This window comes from Pogona vitticeps, chromosome 10 (genome assembly GCF_051106095.1).
Source record: "Pogona vitticeps strain Pit_001003342236 chromosome 10, PviZW2.1, whole genome shotgun sequence".
NCBI lineage: Eukaryota > Metazoa > Chordata > Lepidosauria > Squamata > Agamidae > Pogona > Pogona vitticeps.
In genome coordinates, this window is record NC_135792.1 from 16,315,939 (window position 1) to 16,328,513 (window position 12,575).

At 46.3% G+C, this 12,575-nt stretch overlaps 1 protein-coding gene and 1 long non-coding RNA gene across 2 annotated transcripts in view; one reads left to right on the forward strand and one right to left on the reverse strand.

Moving 5' to 3' along the window:
* LOC144584369 (uncharacterized) overlaps positions 1 to 9,347 on the reverse strand; it is a 31,666-nt gene extending 22,319 nt beyond the window's left edge. Inside the window, exons 1-3 of the long non-coding RNA XR_013538570.1 lie at positions 538 to 9,347; positions 403 to 450; positions 4 to 43 (exon numbers count right to left, since the gene is read on the reverse strand). This is a non-coding gene — a long non-coding RNA (uncharacterized LOC144584369). The remainder of the gene's footprint in view (positions 1 to 3; positions 44 to 402; positions 451 to 537) is intronic.
* A 142-nt stretch (positions 9,348 to 9,489) lies between these two features.
* The window catches only part of CMTM4 (CKLF like MARVEL transmembrane domain containing 4), a 46,533-nt gene continuing 43,447 nt past the window's right edge, over positions 9,490 to 12,575 (forward strand). The window contains exon 1 of the mRNA XM_020814391.3: positions 9,490 to 10,380. Within this exon, the coding sequence (XP_020670050.3) occupies positions 10,195 to 10,380 (186 nt within the window). The 5' untranslated portion in view covers positions 9,490 to 10,194. The remainder of the gene's footprint in view (positions 10,381 to 12,575) is intronic.

The window sequence follows — 12,575 nt, forward strand, 5'->3', positions numbered from 1 at the left end:
TACCGTCCTCAACATTCCCAGCGCCGCCAAGGGTATAAGCAGCCTGCCAAAAAAGCAAAACAGTATCTTTGACCCGGTCGCCTTCGTTTCAACACAACACATTACAAGACTTTCTCCTTATTTCCAAAATTGGTCAATTATTACAAGAGACTCTTGGGTACTAAACATCGTTCAGCTCGGTTATCTTCTGGAGTTTATAAAATCACCTCCTCTAGGGCAGGTTCTCTCTACATCATCAGATCCTATCCTAGAAGAAGAAGTTCTTTCTTTGTTAAAGAAAAATGCCATTCAAAGAATTCCCAGTACAGATATAAAAAAGACTTTTATTCAAGGTATTTTGCCGTTCCCAAGAAGGACGAAGGCGTCAGACCAATTTTGGACTTAAGACTCCTAAATACTTACCTCCATCCGCGACGATTCCGCATGGTCACCTTAGAATCCATAATCCACCTGTTGAAAAAGAACAATTGGTTTCTGGTCATAGATTTAAAGGATGCATATTTTCATATAACGATCCACCCTCACCATCGCAAATACCTCAGATTTCTCTTTCGCGATGCCATTTACCAGTTTCTGGCTTTACCACAGCTCCCAGAACCTTCACAAAATGTATGGCGCCGGTGACCGCCTTCTTACGTCTAAAGGGAGTTCAAGTATTCCCGTATATAGACGATTGGTTAATAGTCTCCACCTCCAAACGTCGCGCTCTGAAAGACAAAAAATATGTTCTTCATGTTCTGCGCTGTCTAGACCTAACAGTAAACATCAAAAAATCTTGTCTAGTTCCGTCGCAAGTCATCGATTACATCGGGGCGAAATTAGATGCGAAGAAAGGGCGCATTTTTTTTGCCAACAGAGCGTATACTAAAAATTCATCGAGCAATACGAAAGTTTCATCCGGGGCAAGACTAACAGCAAAACATGCCCAACATCTTCTTGGCTTGATGGCCTCAACCACCCCAGGGTTGGCTCACGCCAGATTGAAGCTCAGGTCCCTTCAAGCGTGGTTTCTGTCACAATTCAACCCAGAGACAGACCGCCAAAGCAAGCGGCTTCCAGTCACCCGGGAGTTAGCTCGACAGCTCTAATGGTGGACCTTCCCACCTCATTTGACAATAGGACGCCCGTTTCGATCGATCCGGCTGTCAGTACAGGTGACTACAGATGCCAGCCCTATTGGTTGGGGTGCGCACTGTGGTCCTCACAAAATACATTCCCTGTGGATGGCGCAAGAGAAGGTACTACACATCAACCACCTGGAAATTCTAGCGATTTTCAAAGCGTTCAAGACCTTCCTACCTCTGGTACAGGGTCGTGGGGTCCAGGTGGTCACGGACAACATCACGGCCCTGTATTATGTGAACAAGCAGGGAGGCACACGTTCACAGTCGCTCCTTCTCATCACTGTAATGTTTTGGGAGTGGTGCTACCACCATCATGTCTTCTCCGTAGCGATACATATTGCGACAGAGGACAACACGGTGGCAGACTATCTCAGTCGCCGTACCAATCAGACACACGAGTGGCAACTAGACAACAAGACCTTCCAACACATTTGCCAACGTTGGGGCACTCCAGCCATAGATGTGTTTGCAACGTCTCACAACCGAAAGTGTCCTGCTTACGCCTCCAGAGCAGGCAGAGGCGCAGGGTCATCGGGAGATGCGTTCATGATCAGTTGGGGCATAGGTCTCATATACCTGTTTCCACCCTTCCCACTCATTCAGAGAACATTGGTCAAGATCAAGGACGAGGCAGCGGAGACCATTCTAATAGCACCGTTTTGGCCCCGTCAGCCGTGGTTCCACACGTTAATGTCAATGTCCACAGATGTTCTACGTCTTCCTCTCTTTCCGGAGCTCCTGACGCAACATGCAGGCAAGATGCTCCATCCCAACCTGGACTCACTTCATCTCCACGCGTGGAGGATATCCCGCAAATCAAGGAGGTACTAGCAATGTCTAAGAAGCCATCCACCACGAGATTGTACACTTATAAGTGGCAAAGTTTCTTAAAATTTACGGCTTCAAGAAGACTGGTTCCGTCTCCAACAACCCTATCTACCCTGCTCCAGTTTTTGCGTTATCTCTTTGACTTTAACCTTTCCATTTCCACTTTAAAGGTGTATATAGCAGCGATTGTTTCCTTTCAGCCTCATGGTTCTTCAGCTTCACGCCTTTTTTCACACCCAATGGTAAAGGCTTTCCTGAAGGGGTTGGCTAACCTAAGGCCACCAGTTCGACCGCCAGTTCCGCAGTGGTCTTTGCAGTTGGTCCTTCATGCCCTTATGCGACCTCCCTTTGAGCCTATGGCTCACTGTGACTTAAAGCTATTAACCCTTAAAACCCTTTTTCTTGTAGCTATTACCTCCGCCCGACGTGCTAGTGAATTGGCTGCCTTGAGGGTGGACCAGCCTTTTTTACAGTTTTTCAGAGAGAAAGTTATTCTCCATACTGATATCTCCTTTCTTCCCAAGGTGGTATCTGATTTTCATTTAAACCAAACTCTTATTCTACCGACGTTGTTTCCTGATCCTTCTAATGACACGGAGCGCATGCTTCATACACTGGACGTTCGAAGGGCACTAGCCTTTTATGTTTTTAGGTCCAAGGAATGCCGTTTATCTAACAAACTGTTTCTGTGTTACTTTGGTTCTAAGAAAGGGTTACCAGCGTCACCGTCAACCTTGTCAAGATGGCTTGTTGCTACCATCTCACTAGCCTATGAACTTTTGCATAAAGACCCCCCAGAAGGACTTAGAGCACATTCTACCAGGGCAGTGGCCTCCTCTACAGCTCTCTTGCGGGGCATCGATGTACCCGATATCTGTAGAACTGCCACGTGGTCTAATACTTCTATGTTCATCGACCATTACAGGCTGGACGTCAGAGCTAAGAAGGAGGCGTCCTTCGGGAGAGCAGTATTAACATCAGTCCTTCAGTGACGTCACTCCATCCGGTGAGTCAGCTAGCTAGTCACCCTTTCGTGTGCATTCACAGAAGACCACGATGAAGAAAGTTGGGTTATTTACCTGTAACCGTGGTTCTTTGAGTGGTCGTTCTGTGAATCCACATGATCCCACCCGGCCTCCCCTCTATCCGTCACTGAATATCTAAGATTTTTATTTACTCAGCCTCAATGGCTGTTTCGGGTGGCGGATAAATGGAACTAAGGCTGGGTGGGAGGAGCATGTGCAGTGTACCTAATCTACAACTTTGTTTCTTTTAGCTCTAGAACGTTCCGAGAGGATCATCGCTGGCGCTGATTTAACCCTTTCGTGTGGATTCACAGAATGACCACTCGAAGAACCACGGTTACAGGTAAGTAACTCAACTTTCTGTCTTTGTTACGTTTATACTCAGAACAACCAACCACATTTCACCATTTACAGCTGGTCTTACTTAACAATCAAGCATTACATCATCTTGTTACACCTGTATGCTGTAAGTCATTACATTGGCTTTTACACTACATTTGTGACGCTGCACTTCATTACAATATTAAAATTTAACTCCCTGTTCACCAAAAGAACACAAACCTGACAATAAGCCCCTAGTCAGTCCCCTGCCCCCTTGTTGCCACCTGTTGCTTGTGTTCAGGTGTGAATTTCCTGCCAGACGGATCTTTTAGCTGCAATCATCCCAGTTAACCTATTGAAACAATGAAGTCTCCCACTCCATTTTACAGTACATACGATAAGGCTTGACCGCATAACCGGTTTGGCTACCTTCAGACCTGCATGCATACACATATCCCACTAGCCATTGATAATAGATAGGTAAAGGTTCCCCTTGACATTTAGTCCAGTCGTGTCCGACTCTAGGGCGTGGTGCTCATCCCCATTTCTATGCCGTAGACCCAGTGTTTGTCCGTAGACAGTTTCCGTGGTCACATGGCCAGCGTGACTAGACACGGAATGTCATTACCTTCCCACCGTGGTGGTACTTATTTATCTACTCACACTTACGTGCTTTCGAACTGCTAGGTTGGCAGGAGCTGGGACAAGCGACGGGAGTTCACTCCATCACATGGATTCGATCTTACGACGGCTGGTTTTCTGACCTTGCAGCACAGAGGCTTCTGCAGTTTAACCTGCAGCGCCACCACATCCCTTTAATACAGGGTTCCCCAACCCCCAGTCCGCGAGGCGACATCAGCTGGGCCGCGGGGATACAGTGGCAGCCGTTACAAAAAGGGAGGGGCGGAGTGGGCTTGCCTGGGCTGGAAAATCTGTTGCTGTTGGGGCTGCTTCCTCAGAGGCAAGAAGGCCTCAAAGCCACGGAACTTCTATTGGAGGGGGTGGACAGGGCTTGGGCAGAGGGAGGAGGGAGGCCAGCTCAATGGCCCCAGGAGCAACCATTATAAGAGGTTTTTGTTTTTTTTAGCTTGCCTGGGCTTGAAAATCTGTTGCTGCTGGTCCCCTTTCTGCCTTTTACCAGAACAGAGCTGCAGCATATGAGCAAGTCTTTTGTAAAACCAATAGGTCCAGATTGTTCCCCAGACAGCATGGCTAGTATTTGGGAATGGTGGAGATTGTAGTCTGAAATGTCTGGATGGGCATCAGGTTGCCTGCTTCTGTTCTTAATGAGTCTTAATGTGGACTTATTTATTTACTTAAAATATTTTTACCCCATCTTTCTCCTTGAAAAGAACTAAGGCAGCTTACAACATTAAAAGACAAAATTAAGGCTAATCCAAGTGAGCATATAAATACTTAAAAAAGGTCAAACAAATACAGTGGATATAAAAAGTTTACACACCCCTGTTAAAATGTCAAGTGTCTGTGATTTAAAAATGAGACAAAGATAAATCATTTCAAAACTTTTTCCACCTTTAATAACACCTATGAACTGTACAACTCAATTGAACAACAAACTGATTTTTTTTAGGTGGGGGGAAGTAAAAATAAAAAACTGAAATAATGTTTGCATCTGTGTGCACACCCTTAAACTAATATGTTGTTGAAGCACCATGTGATTTTCTTACAACACTCAGCCTTTTTGGGTATGATTCTGTCAGTATGCCACATCTTGATTTGGCAATATTTGCCCACTCTTCTTTGTCAAAATGCTCCAAATCTCAGATTGCAAGGGCATCTCCTGTGCACAGCCTTTTTCAGATTACCCCACAGATATTAAGTCAGATTCAGGTGTGGGCTCTGGCTGGGCCATTCCAAAACATTAATCTTCTTCTGGTGAGGCTGTTCCTTTGTTGATTTGGATGTTTGCTTTGGGTGGTTGTCATGCTGAAAGATGAAGTTCCTCTTCATGTTCAGCTTTCTAGCAGAAGCCTGAAAGTTTTGTGCCAATATTGACTGGTATTTGGAACTGTTCATAATTCCCTCTAGCTTGGCTAAGGTCCCTGTCCCAGCTGAAGAAAAATTTAGCCCCAAAACATGATGCGGCCACCACCACGCTTCACTGTGGGTATGGTGTTCTTTTGGTGATACGCAGTATTGTTTTTGCGCCAAACAGATCTTTTGGAATTATGGTCAAAAAGTTCTTGTGCTTGAGAGTTTGTACATTTCCTTTTTCCCTTCTTTGTCACTTTTTTAAAACTTGTAAACCTAAGGGCATAGACTGTCTTGTCTTAAAAATGCCCACAAACTACTGCTACTTATTAACATTTATATTCTGCTTTTCCTCTTATGAGGTAGCCTATGTGGCTCTTCTCATCCAGTGTCATCCTCACTGCAACCCAGTGAGGTATGTCAGGCTGATGAAGAGCAATTAGTCCAAGATCTGTCTGCTCAATCCTGCCTCATGGAGTAACAGATACAGAGAGGAAAGAAAGAGGGTGTGTGAGTATATGTGAGAGAGTAAGATTTTACTCTCTGGAGAGTGTATTATCTGCTGATGGGTGGGATGGATTAATTCTGTGGCAGAAGTTGCAAAATTCATAGAGAAGTGGAGATGTGTGTGTGTGCAAGGATGTAAAAATGGAGAGGGATGGAATGGGAGAGGGGAAGACATTCTTGCAAGAAAGGAAGTTGATAGAGATGCTTGCTGTTTGTCAGCTGATAGTGTATGAGTAGAAGATTCTCTTTTTGGAACAAAATAATTGCATGTTAGCAATTTGGTCTCTAGTTCCTCTGCCCCTTCGAAATCCATCTTGTACTTCTGGGAGTTCTCGGTCCACATACTGCTGAAGCCTCCCTTGTAGGATTTTGAGCATAAACTTGCTAGCGTGTGAAAGGAGTGCAATTGTACAGTAGCTGGAGCATTCTTTGGCATGGCCCTTCTTTGGGATTGAGATGTAGACTGATCTTTTCCAATCCTCTGGCCACTGCTGAATTTTCCAAACTTGCTGACATATTGAGTGTAGCATCTTAACAGCATCAGCAGAGGTGCCCAGGAGCCATGTGCATTCTTGGCTGGGCTGCCCACGGCCCACTCTCCGCCCTCGCTTTCTCCCTCTCCCACCCCAGCACGCTCACTCACTGGCCCTTCCACTGCGCTAGCCCTGCACGGGAAAGGAGGGGAAAGCCGCCTCCTGCAGCCCCTTCCCACTTTTTCCCGCCGCCCTTTCAAAGACACACACACACAGGTGCATCCTGCTTAGAGAAGGGGAAGACGTCCCTTGGCAACCTCTGGTAATTAAAAGTTATTGCTTAATTACTTGAGCAGTCTTTCTCCGTTTTAATCATAGGAGACAACATTAATGCTGAAAATAAGAAGGAAGCAAACGTAGACCCCATCTGAAAGAGACACTCTTCCTGCACTCTCTCCTCTGTGTAGGCCAGTTTGAGAACTTGATAGGCTAGGCTTTTCTGGCTGCCCTTTTACCCTCCTGCCCCAGATCCAGAAATTTTGTAGTCTTAAAAAACTTACACTGTAAAATGGTTAAAGACATCTAGGTCTGACTATCATTCTCAAAGAATTTTGCACTAAGACGCTGCAAAAAGTGGTCATATCGACCAGATAGGCGGGATATAAATTGAATAAATAAATAAATAAAATTACGCAAATGGTCAAATGGATCCTAGTCATGTTTATTAAGACGAAAAGTACCTTATGTCAGAACGGACGTGACGGCACACAATTACGTATCCTTATTATTAACACTCACTGATTGACAAAAATGGGACTCTTTCCCAAATGAATATGAATTGGATTACAGTATTAATCAAAGGTACTGTAATTAAAGGTGTTCAAGCTAATGTTAGATTGATGCCAAAGAATCTTGAGCAAGAAGATTTTTTAAATCACCCGTATAGTTCTAGGAAGAGAAAATGCCAAGGCTTTCTTGGTTCCCAAAAGGCATCTTTTAGTCTCATGCCCTCTTTTTCACATGTATAGAGCAGTACAGTATGTATAGAATAGTAGTAGTACAGTAAACATACAGTACTATACAGTATGTATAGCAGTAGTACAGTAAATATGTACTACTAGACACTGTCTACATTAAGGAAATTGTGGACTGAAACGTAAAGATCTCTGTGTTCTGTACTCTGGGGCCAAAAAGATATACAGTATACACAAGATAGTTTGTCTTAAATTAATTTAACTTTCAAAACTCAAATTAATGAAAACGTACAGAGATCTACAATGAGCCAAGGGTTGAATAACCTAGCAATAGTGTCTGTCAGTTGAGAGAGATTTCTATATAGATTTCATTACTGTTATTGAAAAATTTGCATAAATTAAAACCAGGCATTGTAAAATACATTTGAATATAAAGCTGACTGCATTTTACTTTAATTATACAGTGGGGTCTTGACTTAAGAACGGCTTGAGTTAAGAACATTTTGACTTAAGAACCGCTCTCATAGGAAAATATTGACTTGACTTACATACTTAGATTTGAGTTAAGAACTGAAAAAAACCCACGTAGGAGGCAGGGAAAGTGCAAAATGTGAACTTTCAGTTAACTGTTGGCCAGTGAAAAGGGTGCCTGTCTGCTTCCTCACTCCCCCCAGGGTTTAGAGAGTGGATTGGGAGACAGTCTTCAGACTGCCTGGTACTGAACTGCCTGGACTGTCTTTTCCCTGCCTTCCCTGAACCTTTCTTGACCTAAGAAAAAAAGAAACAAAATATCCCCCTCTAGTGGTCGAAGGCAGAATAGCAGCTTCCCATTAGTTTCTATGGACGGAAAAGAGCAGATACGGATCAAATGGTTCTCAATGCATTCCTATGGGAAATGCAGATTTGACCTGAAAACTTTTTGACTTGAGAACCGCCTTCCAATGCGGATTAAGTTCTCAAGTCAAGACCCCACTGTATCAGTATTTCCTTGAAATACAATACATGTGCTGAGGGTTCAGTACAGACTGGTGGAAGGGACTCAGGGAGTGTTAAAAGTCCACAGGTTGTGTGTGTGTGTGTGTGTGCGCGCAATACTTGCCCTGGTACTGGCAACCCACCCTATGCTACTGAAAAAACCCTAATGATTTATTTAACAAGTTAATAAATAATCAATGAATTAAATTGAAGGAACTAAATGCAAATGATAGTAACAGTTCATTTTTTAGATTTGAGTGGTTAACACCAAGGAATTACAGTAATTTCTAAATGTCACATTCCAGGCTCTAGATGGCCAGAAAACACTTGGGCAGGAGTGACTGAAGGCATTTTGCACATGCTCAAACATGGTTAGTTTTACAGCTTAGTGCCGCCTCCCCCACTTGTGACTCCCTTAAAATACCGTACTATTTTTATTTTGCATAAGCTTTTGTTGCCTATAGGCCACTTCCTCAAGTGCTGCCAGGAGATGTGAAGTAGCAAGTTCATGACTTCTTTCTGTCAAATAAAACTACCTGGGGCATTTACTTATCGATTTAAAATATTTATCATCCACCTTTCTCCACAAAAGGATCAAAATGCAGCTGACAACATTGAAACAATAATAGAAGTTTAAATTAAAAACAAGCAAAACACAGCAGCCCTGTTCTTAAGATCCTCCTCTTAAGCCTCGGTTTCTGAGGAAACGCCTTCCTGAGAAGCCTTTGCAGAGAGCCAGAGAGCGAGCAAAGGCTTCCTCTGACGACTTAAAAACCCAACAGCCTCATAACCCGTGAAGTCCCTTCCAGCAGTGCCCCTCTAAGATGATGACTGTAAGGATGATTAAAAGCACAGCCCCCCCCCCCTTTGCAAGTCTGTTGGGCTCAAGTCCTTTCTTCTGCTCTTCGAGAAACAACGAAGGGGCTCCGAAGGGATGCCAACGACCCACTCCAAAACCGGCACAGTCGCAGAATTTCATTCCCACAACCGACTCCGAAAGGGACTCATCGTCGGGAAGGGACACCACCACCTCCCACCCACCCCCGCGCTCGCCCCCAAACCGCCTCCAGACGCCCTGGCGCGTCCTTCGGGGCAGCCTTGTCCCGGCCAAGGTGGGGGGGGGGGGCGGCGGCGGCGGCGGCGGCGGCGGCAAACTTTTCCCTCAGGTTTCATTTTAAACCCGAAGCCCTGTCGGGCGGAGAGACGTTGGCAACCCCTTTCTCCGCTCCTCCGGCTTTCACAGACGGGGGTGGTGGGGGTGGTGCTGAGGAGGAGGTCTAAGCTTATTTTAGGACCTTCCCTGAGGGGAGAACCACCAGGAGCCGCTGCCTCAGCCTCCCGCTTCTTTCCCTCCGTTTCAGGGCGGGCTCGGGCGCCTTCTCTTCCCTCCCTTTCCGCCGCCGCCGCCGAGCAGGAGGAGGAGGAGGAGGAGGAGGAGCGGCCACAGGAGCGACAACAGCAGCAACAACAAGCCCCGGGGAGAGGGAGAGGCCGAGGGCGCCCGGAGCCGGAGCCGCCTTCGCTGCCCCCGTGACGGAGGTGGGGAGGACGGCGAGGAGCGGCGCCCCGGAGGCTCTCGAGCGAGGCGGGAAACTGGCCTGAAGGAGACGTCGCTCCAAGCAGGCAGCGCTCGCTGCCCGCCCTGAAGGGCAAGGCGGTTGCTCCGCCTCGGCGGCGGGACTCCGCAAACATGTCTCCCCCTTCGCCTTCCTCGCCGCTGCCGCCGCGGCCGCCCCCTCCTCCCCCTCCCCTTCTTCTTCTTCCTCCTCCGCCGCCTTCGCCGCCTTCCTCGCCCGCCGCTGCTGTCGTCGCCGCCGCCGCCTGAAGCGAGCCGCCTTTCCCTCCATAACCCTCACCCCGCCGCCGCCACCCCCGCCGACCACCCTCCGGCGGCTCCCGGTCCCGGACGGCCCGAGTCCTCCTCCTCCCCGCTCCCCCGCCGCCCCAAATCCTGAGGCGGAGTTGCAGGAGGGACATGAGGAGCCCCGAGGACTTGGAGGGCTTCGACGGCGAGGCGTCGAGCACCTCCATGATCTCCGGCGCCAGCAGCCCCTACCAGCCCACCACGGAGCCTGTCAGTCAGCGCCACGGGCTGCGCGGCCTCCGCTGCGACCCCGATTACCTCAGGGGCACCTTCGGCCGGCTCAAGATCGCCCAGGTGGTGGGTACCGGCCAGCGGGGGCGAGGATGTCCTGGCCCGGGGGGTGGGGTGGGGGGGAAGAGAAGGAGCGGGAGAGGGAGAGGCATCGCCTAGGGAGGCGCGGAGGGAGGGGGGCACCTCGAAGGGTGGCCCTGTGAAGAAGAAGAAGGCGGTTTGGGGCACACGGGGTGGGGGGTGAGGGGCGCGAGGTGGCGCCTCTGAAAGGGCCTTTTCTGGTCGGTTTCCCTCCCAGCATCTCCCTCCGCGTTTTGGCCGTGGGCTTGGAGTCTCTCGGGGATGATGGGGGCTGTTACCTCTCAGAGGCGGCTGCCATAGGCAAGCTGAGGGGTGGGGAGCTGCAGCCTTTCCCCGTCTTGTGGGCTGCCTCTCCCGTCACCCTGCCAAATTTTAGGTGAGGGTTAATAAGAGTCATAGGCAAGCAATAGTCTGGAGGGTTGGGTTCGAGTGCCATGCTTAGAAGAGAGGGATAATATATATAGATGGACCTCCATATCTACATCTGTATCTATAGATGTGCACATCTGTGTACATCTATATTACACATGGATACATATCTCTCCATACAACAGTAGGGCTAGGCTTTCGCCGTGCAAATGTGTACACAAATGCAGACACATATAAAGAACATTACAAGGCACCTTGGAAACTTAACACTTTCAATTATTGAAAATGGGGGACTAGCAGAAGTAAAATGGGGGACTAGCAGAAGTAAAATGCATGAAGTGTTTGTACTCATTTGGTGAAGAAATGTATATGCAGATGTGTGGCTGGATAGATCAGTGGTTTAGGTATCGGGCTGTGGAGTCAGAGACTGGGTGCCTTGTGTGCAGCCTGTGTAGCCTTGGGCAAGCTATGCAGTCCCAGGGTACCCTGAGAAGAAGGGAATGTATTTGGAAAACACTGAAAAAGGCTGCACAACTCAGAATTTACTTAACAGCACATCATCATTATTAATTCTGAGGGGGAAATCCTATAATTCAGGTATGGCCGATTGTGACCCTCCAAATATTATTTGATTAGAATGCCTGTCATCCCTAGCCAGCATGTCTTAACGGTGAGAGAAAAGAGAGAGATCATGGGAATTGCAGACCGATAACCTCTTACAGTTTTTTGTAACATGTTGTTCACTCCTGTTGTAATCATTGGAACTGGGTGACCATGAAATACACAAGGTGGATCTCAGGTATTTCATGGCCTTTTGATGAAACTCTTTAAATTTCTGTTCTTTACTCCTGTGTATGAGGGGTATGTTTGCAATGGACTATAAAGTTTATTGTACCTGGGAAATAGTTTGCTGATTAAAAATAAATTATGTAAGTCTTTAAAGTGATTATTCTGTAACCTCACAGAACTAAGATTTGGAAGAGAATATGCTCTCTCTACTCACTGAAATATATCAGCCTGAGTGTCTTGGGGAAGAAGGCTAAGATACAGTTTATACTAATGCTGTTTTTTATGTTATCCTTAGCATCCTTCTTCAATGGACTTTAGATTTAAATGTATGGTGAGTCTTATAGTTTGTATATTAGTTCCTTAAGGTGTTAGCCAGGAGGAAAAACAGATCTCTCTCTTTCAAATCTGTCTATCTGGTGATCACTTAGATTTTGCTTTAGTTTATGAAAATAATGCATGTACTGCAGCAACTCCTTCATTTCTCCTTGGATTTAATTCTCTTGAATAAAGAGTTGTGTCAACAAGGACAAGGGAGCAGTTAGATTATAGGTGGCATTTTGTATGGTTATTGGAGTTTACCTAGCTATTCAAGGTTACCCTTTTTAACTGGGCAAAATAAATAAATAAATAAAAGTAGCACGCAACTTGCGCTTTTCTATCCGCTTTCTGTATCCCAAGGTATTGGATAAATATGTTTGCAGTTAAGTTTCTCATTTTGATACAGTTATTGTGGATATCACTTCTATAGTTTCTTCTGTGGGTAATTTGTAATGGATTGGCAAGGGTTGGGTGTTTGACAGTAGGAGGAGCAGAATGATTTTTCATCCTAAATGACGATTCTGAATTTTAAAAAAAGACAGCTTTATAAATCTCTTATTTTTTCCTGCTGAAGGATTTTAGGGTTCTGGTAAAAACACAAAGGTGTTGTATATCAAGCCTGAAGTCAGTCTACCTTCATTTAATGTATCTGATGGAGTAAGTAAAATTTTCCATAGAAAAAGGTTCTTGTTCAGCAGATGAGA